At 50.2% G+C, this 12,553-nt stretch overlaps 1 protein-coding gene and 1 pseudogene across 1 annotated transcript in view; one reads left to right on the top strand and one right to left on the bottom strand.

The window, feature by feature from the left end:
- The window catches only part of LOC103082465 (histone H3.3 pseudogene), a 19,746-nt pseudogene extending 18,644 nt beyond the window's left edge, over positions 1 to 1,102 (bottom strand).
- Positions 1 to 12,553, top strand: part of COL26A1 (collagen type XXVI alpha 1 chain) — a 178,446-nt gene that overhangs the window by 34,469 nt on the left and 131,424 nt on the right. The window contains exons 2-3 of the mRNA XM_007468820.1: positions 5,724 to 5,747; positions 11,837 to 11,959. Coding sequence (XP_007468882.1) covers positions 5,724 to 5,747; positions 11,837 to 11,959 — 147 coding nt within the window. The remainder of the gene's footprint in view (positions 1 to 5,723; positions 5,748 to 11,836; positions 11,960 to 12,553) is intronic.

Below are 12,553 nucleotides of genomic sequence, written 5' to 3'. Positions count from 1 at the left end.
CCCCCCCGCCGCAAATCTGCATTCTCCCTCCAAGCCTCCGTGCGTGCGGGACCCTGGAGTCTGTGCCATCGCCCTCCTTTTTTACAGAAACGTTTGGTCGGTTGCCGCGGGGCTTTCGGATCAACATCCTTTACCTCTAAGAGTCAGTGACCTTAAATGTACTGAAATTCCTCCCCAGTGTTGCCTTGAAACGGACCGTTCCAGTAAAAACGCCTGTGAGGAGATGCAGGCAAATTGACCTGCTTATCCAAACACTCCTACTGGTTTTTGTGCCCTGAAAACCCATCAGGCCTTTGTGTAACGTACATTCAGCTATCCTTACATAAACAAAACCCTAACTCGGGACAGTGGTTTAGGTGGATGAGAGGTGAGAGATGGAGAGCAACGTCAGCTGTAGAGACACTTACTTTGTTGGGAGACAGCGCTTAGTGGTCCATGGGTTGGCCCTGTTTGAATCCAGGTGGTAAAGCCCATTTCAGGGGGCTTCCGCCGGGCCTCGGCTGGTCCCTTCATGCTCTGTGCCCGTTTATCCCAAATGGGCTCAGTCTCTGCCCTCCCCGCTGCCACCAGAGGGTCCTCCTGGAACCCTACTGACTGGGTTCTCCTCTCATTTAAAAATCGTCCGAGTCTTCCAGCGGTCTGGGTTCGATCCCTAGTCGGGGAACTAAGATCCCACAAGCCACGCAGCGCAGCCAAAAAAACCCAGAAATCTTCCACGCCTTACCTCCTCTTTTCCAATAGGGTGAGTCTCCATGCTCTTTGAGGGTCAATTGTGTATCTTCACCCTCCATCCGCCAAGTGGGTGTCCTGCCTCTGCTCACCGTTCCGCTCCCAGGATGGGGCGCCCACTACAAACGTGCGGGCAGCTCATTGCACCCGTGGCCCACCCTCCGGAAGCAGGTACCTTCCCAGCCTGAGTGGAAGTCTGCCTCTGGTGGGTGTCGTGTTCTGACCCGACTCCGGGCCCTCTGCGGCCCCACGAGCAGGTGTTGTCTAGCTCCCCTGCACTTATCTTGGCGGGGGGGAGAGCTGGCCTCCCAGAGCTGCCTCCCGCCACCATGGCCCTCAGCTTATTTCTGCTCAGTATATCTGAACGCTCCATCGTCGACAGGCCTCCGCTGCTGGAGAGGGCAGATGTGGACCCGAGGGGCGTGGGGCCTTCCCCTCCGCGCCACCAGAGCTTGGGCTTCTGACCTGCCCTCCTCCCACGGACACTCACTGCTCTGCAGGCCAACCTTCCCCTCCTCCCACCCCTGGTGTCTCCTGCTCAGAGGACGGCAGCTGCAGCTCTCTCCTCCCAGCGCACTCACTGGCTCTCAGTTTGTTTCTTTTCCCGTTGGGGCTCACGGCAGACACCAGGTGGAGTCTCCAGGAAGCAGATTCTGAGATGCGGTCCAAGAGGGAGGACGTGTACTGGGGGCGCCTCTTAAGATTGACGCCCCTGGAAGGGAGGGGCAGAAGCAGGACTTAGAAGGAGAAGTTGAGCTTTGATGTGGACCCAGTGACAACTACCATTGACCTCCCGGGGGCCCTGCACCTACAATGGCCGTTTGAGTTGTCCTGAGGTCCATATGACTGAGCCTTTCATCTTGTGCAGGGACCAGACACTGGACGGGGCCCCAGGAAGAGCCGGCCCTTGGGCAAGGTGGTTCTGAGCAGCTGAGGTCTAAAGACCCTTCACTGAGGGGGATCTGGGTGGCACAGCCCAGGGTCCACCATATGTGGGCCAGTGCGGAGGGGAGTGGGGATGTTCTCGACGTTATCCTGCTCTTAAGACGGCCTGAGATTGCCTTTGCTCTCTGGACGCTGCACACACCTCTGACTCACACCTCTGACTCACAGTGAACTTATTGTTGGCGAAAACCACTGCGCCCCATCTGGGGCCTGTCCGCTGGGTTTTGGGGCTGCAGTGCAGGACTCCACATTTGCCCGGTCATGTTTCATCTTGTTAGGCTTGGCTCCTTGCTCTGGGCTGGGGAGATCTAGCTTGGATCCTGACCCCCTCCCAAGACCCAGGCCCTGCATCTGCTAGCTCCTGGGCTTCCGCGGTTTCTCTCAGCAGCCCCGCTGCCTTCGTCATGGTCTGGGGCACGGCCCTCTCCTGGCAGCACGGCCCCAGATGGACAGACCACCGCATGCCAAGACCCACGCACTCAGGGTGAGCTCTAAGCCAATTCGGCAGGGTAGTCAGGTGGCTAAGGGCTGGGCACGAATCTGGGTTGTCTGTTGACTTGTTGGGTGGCCTTGGATGTGCCTCGGTTTCCTTACCTGGAAAACCGGCATAACAGCAGTTCTGACCACCCAGGATTACGTGAGGCTGAATGGAGGTCTGATTTAGGTAGCCGCAGGGAAGAGGGGGTAGGGGACAGGACCGGCTTGGAGCCCACCCTGTGAGTCCTGCTGTGGCCTGAACTGCCCTCAGCAGTTGTCCCAATGGTTTCACGCATGAGGTGGGGGCCGTCCCCTCTGCTTGCTGTTTTGCATGTGAGGTGGTCCCCTGAGGGACATGGCTCATAAGGGCCTGCCAGGGGATGCTGTATTTGCTGTCTAACTCTCTGCTGTCCTCACTGGCAAGGTGGATACAGCCTGGGGTTTGGAATTAGAAGGCTGATCTTCAAGATCTAAGATAAAAGGTATAAACTTCCAGCTACAAGATAAACGAATCTCAGGGATAAAATGTACAGTATGGGGAATATAGTCAATGATATCGTAAAAACTTTGTATGGTGACGGATGGTGACTAGACTTATCGTGGTGATCATTTGTGATGTATAGAAATAGTGAACCACTGTGTTGTACACCTGGAACTAACATAGTGTTGTAGGTCATTTATACCTCAGTTAAAAACAAAAAGGAAAGAACCTAAACTGATCACTTATCACTGTGTGACCTCGAGTCTCCCCTGCAGTCTGGGGCTCCTTCTTTGTAGAATTCCTACCTGAGACTTGTTGAGAAGATTAAACAAGGTCACGTATGTGTGTGAGTTGACTAGGGCAGCCATAACAAAGTACCACACAGGGGTCAGCTGAAACAACAGAAGTTAATTTCCTTAAAGTTCTGGAGGCTGGAAGTCCAAGATCAAGGTGCTGACAAGGGTGCTTTCTCCTGAGGCCTCTCGGATGGCCACCTTCTCCCTGTGTTCACATTCGAATCCAAACTTCCTGCTTCTATTTTTTTTTTCTTTGCGGTACGCGGGCCTCTCACCGTTGTGGTCTCTCCTGTTGCGGAGCACAGGCTCCGGACGCGCAGGCTCAGCGGCCATCCCTCACGGGCCCAGCCGCTCCGCGGCATGTGGGATCCTCCCGGACCGGGGCACGAACCCGCGTCCCCTGCATCGGCAGGCGGACTCTCAACCACTGCGCCACCAGGGAAGCCCCCAAACTTCCTCTTCTTATGACACCAGTCCTATTGGGTTAGAACCCACCCTAAGGCCCTCACTTTAATGTAATTATCTCTTTAAAGACCCTATCTCCAAATAGAGTCAGATTTTGAGGTAATTGGGGTTAGGGCTTCAATGTATGAATTTGTGTGTGAGGGAGACACAATTCAGCCTATAACAGTATGTGAAACTGCTTTGCCAACCATAAAACAGGTCTTGGGGTACTGGGCCTGACTCTGCCCACAGAAGAGGGTCTCTGTATGGTAAGGATCCTGGCAGGCCGATTCTGTTTGCACCAGAGTTGTTCTTCCTGTCCCTGGAAGGGGCTGGGAGCTGGCTCCTCTGCCTGCATCTCTCAGAGAACCAGCCCAGGCCCTGGGGGCTCTTTGTCATGGGTGTGGCCTCAGCGTCATCCGAATTGCCTATCCACTTGGCCATGGCCTTTAGGTTGCAAACTTCATTTCTCACAGAGTTTCTTGAGCCAAGCTGGCAGGCAACACCCCTGGAATTGGCCTCTGTAGGGGTCAGGCAGGTGTGGTCAGGTAATAGAACAGTGAGGGCCAGGTGGAGAGGGGCCTGACACAGGACACTCCCAACCTTGAGGTGGGTGGCTGCGGCCACAGGAGCAAACCCCACGGTGCTGAGCCCGAGAAGCAATTTTTGGTAAGAGAGTGAGTGAATGTGGATGGGAAAAGGTCCCTCTGGGATGCGGGGCTTGGGGTCAGATGAGTGCACCTTTATGGGGCCTGCCCTGAACCTGCTGTCCTCCGGAGCCTGTGGTCTTCAGGTGTGATGAGGGTTAAGATAGAGGCCTGCAGGGGGCCCTGTGGAGCAGGAGGTCAGGGAGGGCTTCCAGGAGGGGACAGAGCCTGAATGGAGATGGGTAGGGTAAGAGTTGGCTGCGTGAAAGAAGGTGGGATGGCATGCCAGGGAGGACCAAGTGACAGCGTAAATGGCAAGATGGAGCGTGGTGGGAGGTGACATCGGGGAGGTGGGTGGGAACCGTGGAGGATGGGGAGCTAGGAAAGGGTTTCCAGAGGCCGGGTGACAGGGCCAGATTTGTGGTTTAGGGAGCGCCCTCTGGTGGCACCTCGAGGAGATTGCAGGGAAACAGGGCGGATGCTGGCCGACCAGCAAGGGCCTGGCTGTGGGAATCAGGACTGTAGGACCAGGGCTGGGATGCAGGCAGGGCTTGCCTGACGTGGGGGCTGATCAGCTGTGGAGAGTAAGGGAGGGAAAATGTGGGTTCTGTGGCGATTTGCCCCTGGGGGTTCTGGGTCAGGGGACCGGGAACTTACTGGTGCTGGTCACTAAGATGGAGCGAGAAGGGGTTGGGTGGCAATGGTCTCCGTAGTGGATGGGTTGAAATGGTGTGTCCTGAGGTGTTCCATGGGCTATGAGGATGTGTGTCCATGCAAGTGGGGCACATATGTTGGGGTTCAAGAGGAAGCATTGAGGTGATGCCACACTGGGGTGGAGCAGAGCATGGGACAGTGACTTGGGGGCAGACTGGGTGGTCCTCTTGGGGAGGGAGATCACTGTCAAAGCCCTCGGGCTTGGTTCAGGCTCAGGGTCCTGGGGGTGGAGGGGAAGGTGAGATCAGGTCCCAAAGCAAAGCTCAGATAGAACTGGGGCTCATGGGCCGGTGTGGGAGGGGGTCCCAGGGTTAAGGGGAGAAGGGCTGATGTCGTGGCATCCTCCGGGTGAAATAGATGGGTTGGTTAGTTATGTTCAGAGGTGGGCATGGTCTGGCGGTGTCCTGAAGACCCCTCCATTCCATCATGACATGATTTCCTGAAAGCACTTAGCACTTGTTTTCCCAAAGGACTCTAAATTAAGGATTTCACGGCTTGGCCAAGCCACAGAGCCAGACACGTAGCGTGGCAAAAGCTGCTGTAGGAGCAGCCCCCAGGCCTGGTGGAACAGGGCCAAGTCAGCTTCTCTTCCCCATCAGGGAGCAGGGCCTCCCCTCATAAGACGGACCTGGAGGGGAGCAGATCCGTCCCCAAGGCTGGGAGTGAGTTTCCCATCCTGGACCCTCCACGAGAGCTCAGCTGAGGAGGGTGGGGGGGAGATGATGAAGGGAGGTCGCTGAGATGATGCCCCCAAATAAAGCCAGTCCTGCCCCATCCCGATGAAGGCTGCTGAGGCCACCCTTACTTCTTAGGCAGTTTGAAGACCAGCCCTGCCACCCCCCACATCTCTGCCCCTGGCCCAGTCCTTCCAGTAGGGTCACAGAAGGGGCGTACTTCTGCCAAGCCTGTCTCTGGGCGGAGTCATCTTGTAGCCCTTACAGCCTTGTTCACCCATCACTGTGCTGTGTGTTCACCCATCACCATGGTCAGGGGTGGGGGTGGGGGTGGGCGGTGGTGTGATGCCACCCACAAAACAGGAGACTCAGGAGACGGGGATCCTAAGGGGGACCCCATATGGGAGCAGAGTGCCTGACACCGAGATTTCCTGGAGCTGCGGGTGCCTGGAGATGAATGGGGTTTAGATTCCATCTGAAAAGGCCCGGAGCCCTCTTTGCTTGTCTCTGCCTGCCTTCTTCGTTGTTTTTGGCCAGGTTTTAATTTTGGGAAACCATTTACAGCCCATTAAAAGATCAAATGTCTGGAGATGATGAATCAAGGCATTTGAAAATGTTTTCCAGTTCATAGCTCATTTCCCTATAGAAAGCTCTGACCCAGAGGTGGCTGGACTCTGTCTGTTCCAGATCGCCAGGGGCAGATCTCAGGGTGGAGCATTGTCCTTGGATTGGACAGCAGTTCATCCCGAAGAGACTCATGCTGAATGCCCGAGGTGGTACTGATGCTCCCTGGTAGAGATGGAGGAGGGGTCCAGGCCCAGCAGAGGCAGTGGTTTGCATTGTACAGGTGGGACCCTACTGGCCGCCTGGGCAGGAAGGTTGGATTCCCTTCCCAGCTCGGCCTCTGATTTGAGCCATGGGCAGTGAGGTTTCATCTCTCAGTACTCCTTTTCCCATCTGCAAAATAGGAAGGACAGTCCTTACCCTTGTATGAACGTTGCGGGGTTTCGGTAGCCAGCTAATCAGTCATGACACCTGGGGGTAGGTAGTGCCACATGGATCTGCTCGTTTAGTCCTCACAATAACCTTGAGAGGTAGAATTTTTTTTATTTAACTGAGGCTCAGAGAGGGAACATCACTTTGCTCAAGTCACACAGCAGACTGGTGGCAGAACCAGGTCTCCTGATGCCTTTGGGGAGAGGGATCAACTTTTGATTACTTTTTCATGTTCTTTCATGGTATTTTTGACTGTGCCAATATATTCTCCTAGAAAATTGTCAAGATTTTGAAAAATGTTGATGTAAGATCAGACATAATATTTACTTACAATTTCTAATCTCTATGGGGATTTTTTTCTTGTTCTTAATGTCTTCTTATGTCTTTTGTTTGTTTCTCATTAAAAATTGTCTAGGTTTTGTCTATTTGATTTTTTTTAGACCTGTGTTTGATTTTGTTGATTCACTTTTGAAAGTAATCTATTTCATTAATTTCTTTTTTAAAAAATTTGATTTATTTTTGGCTGCATTGGGTCTTCGTTGCTGCACGCGGGCTTTCTCTAGTTGTGGCGAGCAGGGGCTACTCTTGGTTGCAGTGCGTGGGCTTCTCATTGTGGTGGCTTGTCTTCTTGCGGAGCACGGGCTCTAGGTGCGTGGGCTTCAGTAGTTGCAGCACGTGGGCTCAGTAGTTGTGGCTTGAGGGCTGTAGAGCACAGGCTCAGTAGTTGTGGTGCACGGGCTTAGTTGCTCCATGGCATGTGGGATCTTCCCTGACCAGGGAGCAAACCCGTGTCCCCTGCGTTGGGGGGTGGATTCTTAACCACTGCACCGCCAGGGACGCCCTATCTCATTAATTTCTGCTTCCATCTTTGTTAATTCCTTTCTTCTCCTTTCTAATTTCATTGTCTTCTAATTACTGTGTTTTCTGTTACTACTTTCTTGCTTTTCTAGCATTCTGTTGGGTTAATCAAATCTTTGTTTTACTTCTTTCTTTCATGGTTTGCCAGTTTTATGTCCTCTTCCTACACTTTCTAGTATTTACCTTAAAATTAAAAAAATTTTTTTAATTTAATTGTATATTTATCTACTGCACCTAAAGTTGCACAGTTTCTATATCCTTTCCTTACACAACACAAAAATCTCAGCAAATATTAGTTCCTTCTGTCCCCTCTTTGCCATTGTCCATATTTAGATCCCCTTGGATTTTAGATCTAGGCTGTTTTTAAATCTTATTATTGTTTCTTTGTTTGTAACTGCTCCTCATATATAATATATTCCTCCTATGCTCTCCTATGTCCGTTAGTTTGTTGGAATACATCCTCTCGTAATTCTTTCAGAAAAGGTGACTGGTAAACTTTCTGAGTTCTTGTGCATCTGAAAATGTCTTTATTTTGCCTTCACCTTTGAAGAAGAGTTTGTTCAGGTATAGAATTCTGGGTTCTAAATATTTCCCCTCAAAACTTTGAAGCAGGTGTGTCACTATATCCTCGACTCTGACATTGCTCATAAGAAATCTAATTTCAGTTTATTGTAGGTGATTTGTTTTTTCTTTTCTTTCTTCAGTGTTTAGTATTTTCTCTTCATTCTGAGTGTTCTGAAATTTCACCGCAATATGTCTGTCTTTGTTCATCTTGCTTAGCACTCAGTGGGCCCTTTTGAATTAAGAATTCATGTCTTTTACAAATATCATAGGATATCACTTATGTGTGGAATCTGAAAACATGATACAAATGAACTTATTTACAAAACAGAAATAGACTGACAGACATAGAAAACAAACTTATGGTTGCCAAAGGGGAAAGGTGGGGGGAGGGATAAATTAGGAATCTGGGATTAATAGATACACACTATAATATATAAAATAGATAAACAACAAGGACCTACTGTATAGCACAGGGAACTATACTCAGTATCTTGTAATAACCTATAATGGAAAAGAATCTGAAAAAGAATATGTATATATAACTGAATCACTTTGCTATATACCTGAAACATTGTAAATCAACTATATCTCAATTAAAAAATAAACATTATTCACACACACACACAAAAGAATTCATGTCTTTCTTCAGCTCTGGGAAATATTCTTTATTATCGCTTTAAGTCTATACTCCCCTGTGCTCTCTCTGATCTCCCCTTCCAGGGCTACTAATAGATGTATGCTGGAATTTGGTCTGTCCTCCAGGTACCTCACCTTTTCTCACACATTTTCCATCTCTATGTCCCTTTGCAGTATATCCTTGGAAAGTTCACGGCTCAGATTTCCAGCTCATCAGCTCATTCCTTAGCTTTGTCTGTTCTGTGTTTTCAGCCCATCTGTCGAGCCTTTTTATTTTCACAGTCATACATTTCATTTCTAACATATCTAATTTTTTGATTTCATGATATTTCTTATGAGTATTCTATCTCTTTAAGGACTTTAATTGTGCTTGAAAAAACTGTCTCCATTATTTGCTTCATTAATTGTTTTTTCTTGAAGTGTGATTTATTATCTGTTGAGTCAGTGCCTTTCTTTCAGGGTATTGGCCTTTTTTCTTAAATAATTTGAAATTCTTGGCATTTGGGGTTTTCCATTAGCTTGTCTCTGTTTCTCTGTTCACTGCTGCTTTGCCTCTTGGAGGGTTGGTGGTATAGGATAAAGAATGGGCAAGAATTCAGTTGTCTGGGCTTCCCTGGTGGCACAGTGGTTGAGAATCTGCCTGCCAATGCAGGGGACACAGGTTCGAGCCCTGGTCTGGGAGGATCCCACATGCCGCGGAGCAACTAGCCCCGTGAGCCACAATTACTGAGCCTGCGCGTCTGGAGCCTGTGCTCTGCAACGAGAGGCCGCGATAGTGAGAGGTCGGCGCACCGGGATGAAGAATGGCCCCCCGCTTGCCGCAACTAGAGAAAGCCCTCACACAGAAATGAAGAGCCAACACAGCCATAAATAAATAAATAAATAAAAATTTAAAAAAAAAAAAAAAAAAAAAAGAATTCAGTTGTCTGACCTTGAGAGGGTCCCTGTTTCTTCTGGAGGTCATCAGCCTTTGCGGCACCCATTCTGACCACACCTGCCACAAAACAAGTGAGTGCAATGCCTGATTCTTGACACCAGCAGGGATAGGGATCCTTGTCCTACCTGTCTGGCTCCTTCTACCATGGTCCTTTGACAGTCACCTCTGCTGCTCCTGTTGCACCCACCTTGAGCCCCAATCTTCCCTGTGTGTTTTGGACTGTGCTTCCTCCTTCAATTTATTCCCATGTGCTTTTCAGTCTCTCAAGGATTCCTCAATCCTGCAGTGGGCAGCAGGATTCTGGCCCACTGCTTTTTGTTTTTGTTTTGTTTTCCAATGCTGTTAGGGACTTATTTTTACTTTATTTGTATTTTCTGCTTTATTGAGCTCCGATTGACAAATTTAAAAAGTGTTTATTCAAGTTGTACAACTTGATTTTTTTGGTTTAAAACATGATGATTTAATTGCATATACATCGTGAAATGATTACCATGGATTATTAACACATCTGTCATCTCACATAGCTACCTTTTTTATGTGTGTGGTAGGAACACTTAAGATCTATTCTCTTAGCAAATTTCAAGTATACAATATGGTGTATTGAACTATAATCACTATGTGCAGATCTAATCTGTACATTAGATGCCCAGAACTTATTAATCTTATAACTGGAAGTTTGTATCCTTTGACCAGCATCTCCCCATCTCTCCCATTCCCCCTCCCCTGGCAACCACTATTCTACTCTCTGGTTCTATGAGTTTGACATTTTCAGACTCCACTTATAAGTGAGATCATACAGATTTGTCTTTCTCTGTCTGACTTACTCACTGAGCATAATGTCCTCTAGGTTCATCCATGTTGTCACAAATGGTAGGGTTACCTTCTTTTTTATGGTTGAATAATTGTATTCCATTGTACATATACATTACATTTTCTTTATCCATTTATCTGTAGATGGACACTTAGGTTGTTTCCATCCTGGCTGTTGTGAATAGTGCTGCATTGAACGTGGAGGTGCAGATATCTCTTTGGGATACTGATTTTGTGTCCTTTGGATAGATACCCAGAATTGAGATTCCTGGATCATATGGTAGTTCTATTCTTAATGTTTTGAGGAACCTACCATAATGACTGCACCAATTTACATTCCTACCAACACTGTACCAGGGTTCCCTTTCCTCCACACCTTCAACCACTCTTGTTGTCTCATGTCTTTTTGATAATAGCCATCCTAACAAGTGTGAGGTGATATCTTATTTTGATTTGCATTTCCCTGATGATTAGTGATGTTGAGCACCTTTTCATATACCTGTTGGCCATCTATATGTATTCTTTGGAAAAATGTCTATTCAGATTTTTTGGCCATTTTTATTGGATTATTATTACTATTTTTTTGCTATTGAGTTTTATGAGTTCCTTATATATTTTGGATATCAATCCTTATCAGATAAATAGTTTACAAAAATCCCAAAGCTCCCACAAAGGCATTTTTGTTCGAGAATGGCTGCCAAATTATTGTTACTGAAGGGTATTGAGTAAGGGACCTCCTCTCCCACCATCTTGCCGATGTCACAGTGGGGACTTATTTTTAGATTTTCAATATCTAGGATCTGGAGATGGGAGGGGGAGGTGTCTGCCATCTTGATCCAATCACCATATTGTTTGCACATGTCCCCTCTTCCCCGCTGCAGGCCCCAGCTCAGGCCTCCTCAGCGCTTACACACTGCACCAGAGGGGCTTTTCTAAAATCAGACCCATCTGAGTCATTCCCCACCGCGCCCACCCCCCAGTCCTTCAGTGGCTCCCCACCAATGTCATAAGACCCACCTCTGGCAGGTTCCCCGCCTCTTCCTTTCTCCTGGCTACTCCCCTTCCTCCAGCCTCAGGCCACGCCTGGTTGCACGCTGGTCCCTGGCAGCTGCAGTCCGTCTCGCCAACGTGCCCTTGCTCACCCTGCTTTCTCCTCTGTGAACTGTCCCCGCTCATTGCCCCCACACTTTGGGTCTGCTGACTCTGACCTTTCAGTTCTCAGCTGATTGGCCTTTCTTAGGACCTGGGTTGGGGGCCCTGCTGGGTCCCCATAGTTCCCTGTGCTCATCCTGTGGGTGTTCCTGTGACCCAGTGTTCCCGTGTGTTCTCTTCATCTCGCCGACCGTCTTCCCCTCCAGAGTGGGATTTCCTGGCAGGGGGACAGCCTTTATCAATGATTTCGCACGGAGTGTTTGAAGACTGAAATGATGCTGGGGCTTGATGGCTAGGGGGTGTGGGTACTCTCCCTTCCCCTTAGACCGGTACGCAGGGTCTCAGTGGGCCCCTTACCCAGGAGCACCATCCCTCAGGCTTGTGGAGGGGCCCCTCCTCGGCCCGCACGGCCTTTTGATCCACAGTCGGCACCTCAGGAACAGGCAGGACTGACCTGACTGTTGCTCTCCCCACAGGCACTGGTGCCATCACACGGTGACACGGACGGTGTCCTGCCAGGTGCAGAACGGCTCAGAGACAGTGGTCCAGCGCGTGTACCAGAGCTGCCGGTGGCCCGGGCCCTGCGCCAACCTCGTGAGGTAAAGGCCGCGGGGCTGACCAGCTCTGCCTTGCCTTTCTGTTCCCTTGGATGAATCCAACCCTCGCACAGCTGCTGGGATAGGGGTGTTGACTCTCGGAAACAGAGTCGGACACGCATTTATGGAGCACCTTTTGTGTACGGGGCATGGGGGGTGTGCGTGCGCAAAGATGAAAGGGACATGCTCCCCACACGGAAGAGTCCTCACAATCCAGTGGGTATTTGATGAGCAGAAGGGCCAGGTGAGGCCCCCTCACACACCACGCACAAGCCTCGCCTCTCAAGCCCCGCCCCTCACGGACCCGCCCCCACAGCCCCGCCCACCTCAAGCCCGGCCCCTTTCACAGTCTTGCTCCTCTCGCCAGTACCTTCCGCTCCCAGCCCTCAGCAGCTTCTCGGCAATCACAGGGCGAGCGCTGAATGAATGACCAGACTTTCTGGGTCTCTGAGACCCCACCTTGCAGTGCCTCGTTGTCCTCTCCCCCTCCAGGCCCTGCTCCAGCTCCAGGGACTGGCTTCCCTTACGCCCTCACCCCCACACCTCTCCAGCCCTGCGTTTCTGCCTCAAAGACCCTTCCTCATCTCGCCTGGGACC

This window comes from Lipotes vexillifer, unplaced genomic scaffold (genome assembly GCF_000442215.2).
Source record: "Lipotes vexillifer unplaced genomic scaffold, Lipotes_vexillifer_v1.1 scaffold12, whole genome shotgun sequence".
NCBI lineage: Eukaryota > Metazoa > Chordata > Mammalia > Artiodactyla > Lipotidae > Lipotes > Lipotes vexillifer.
The sequence above is the reverse complement of the archived record's forward strand: the minus strand, read 5'-3'. Positions and strand labels throughout refer to the sequence as shown.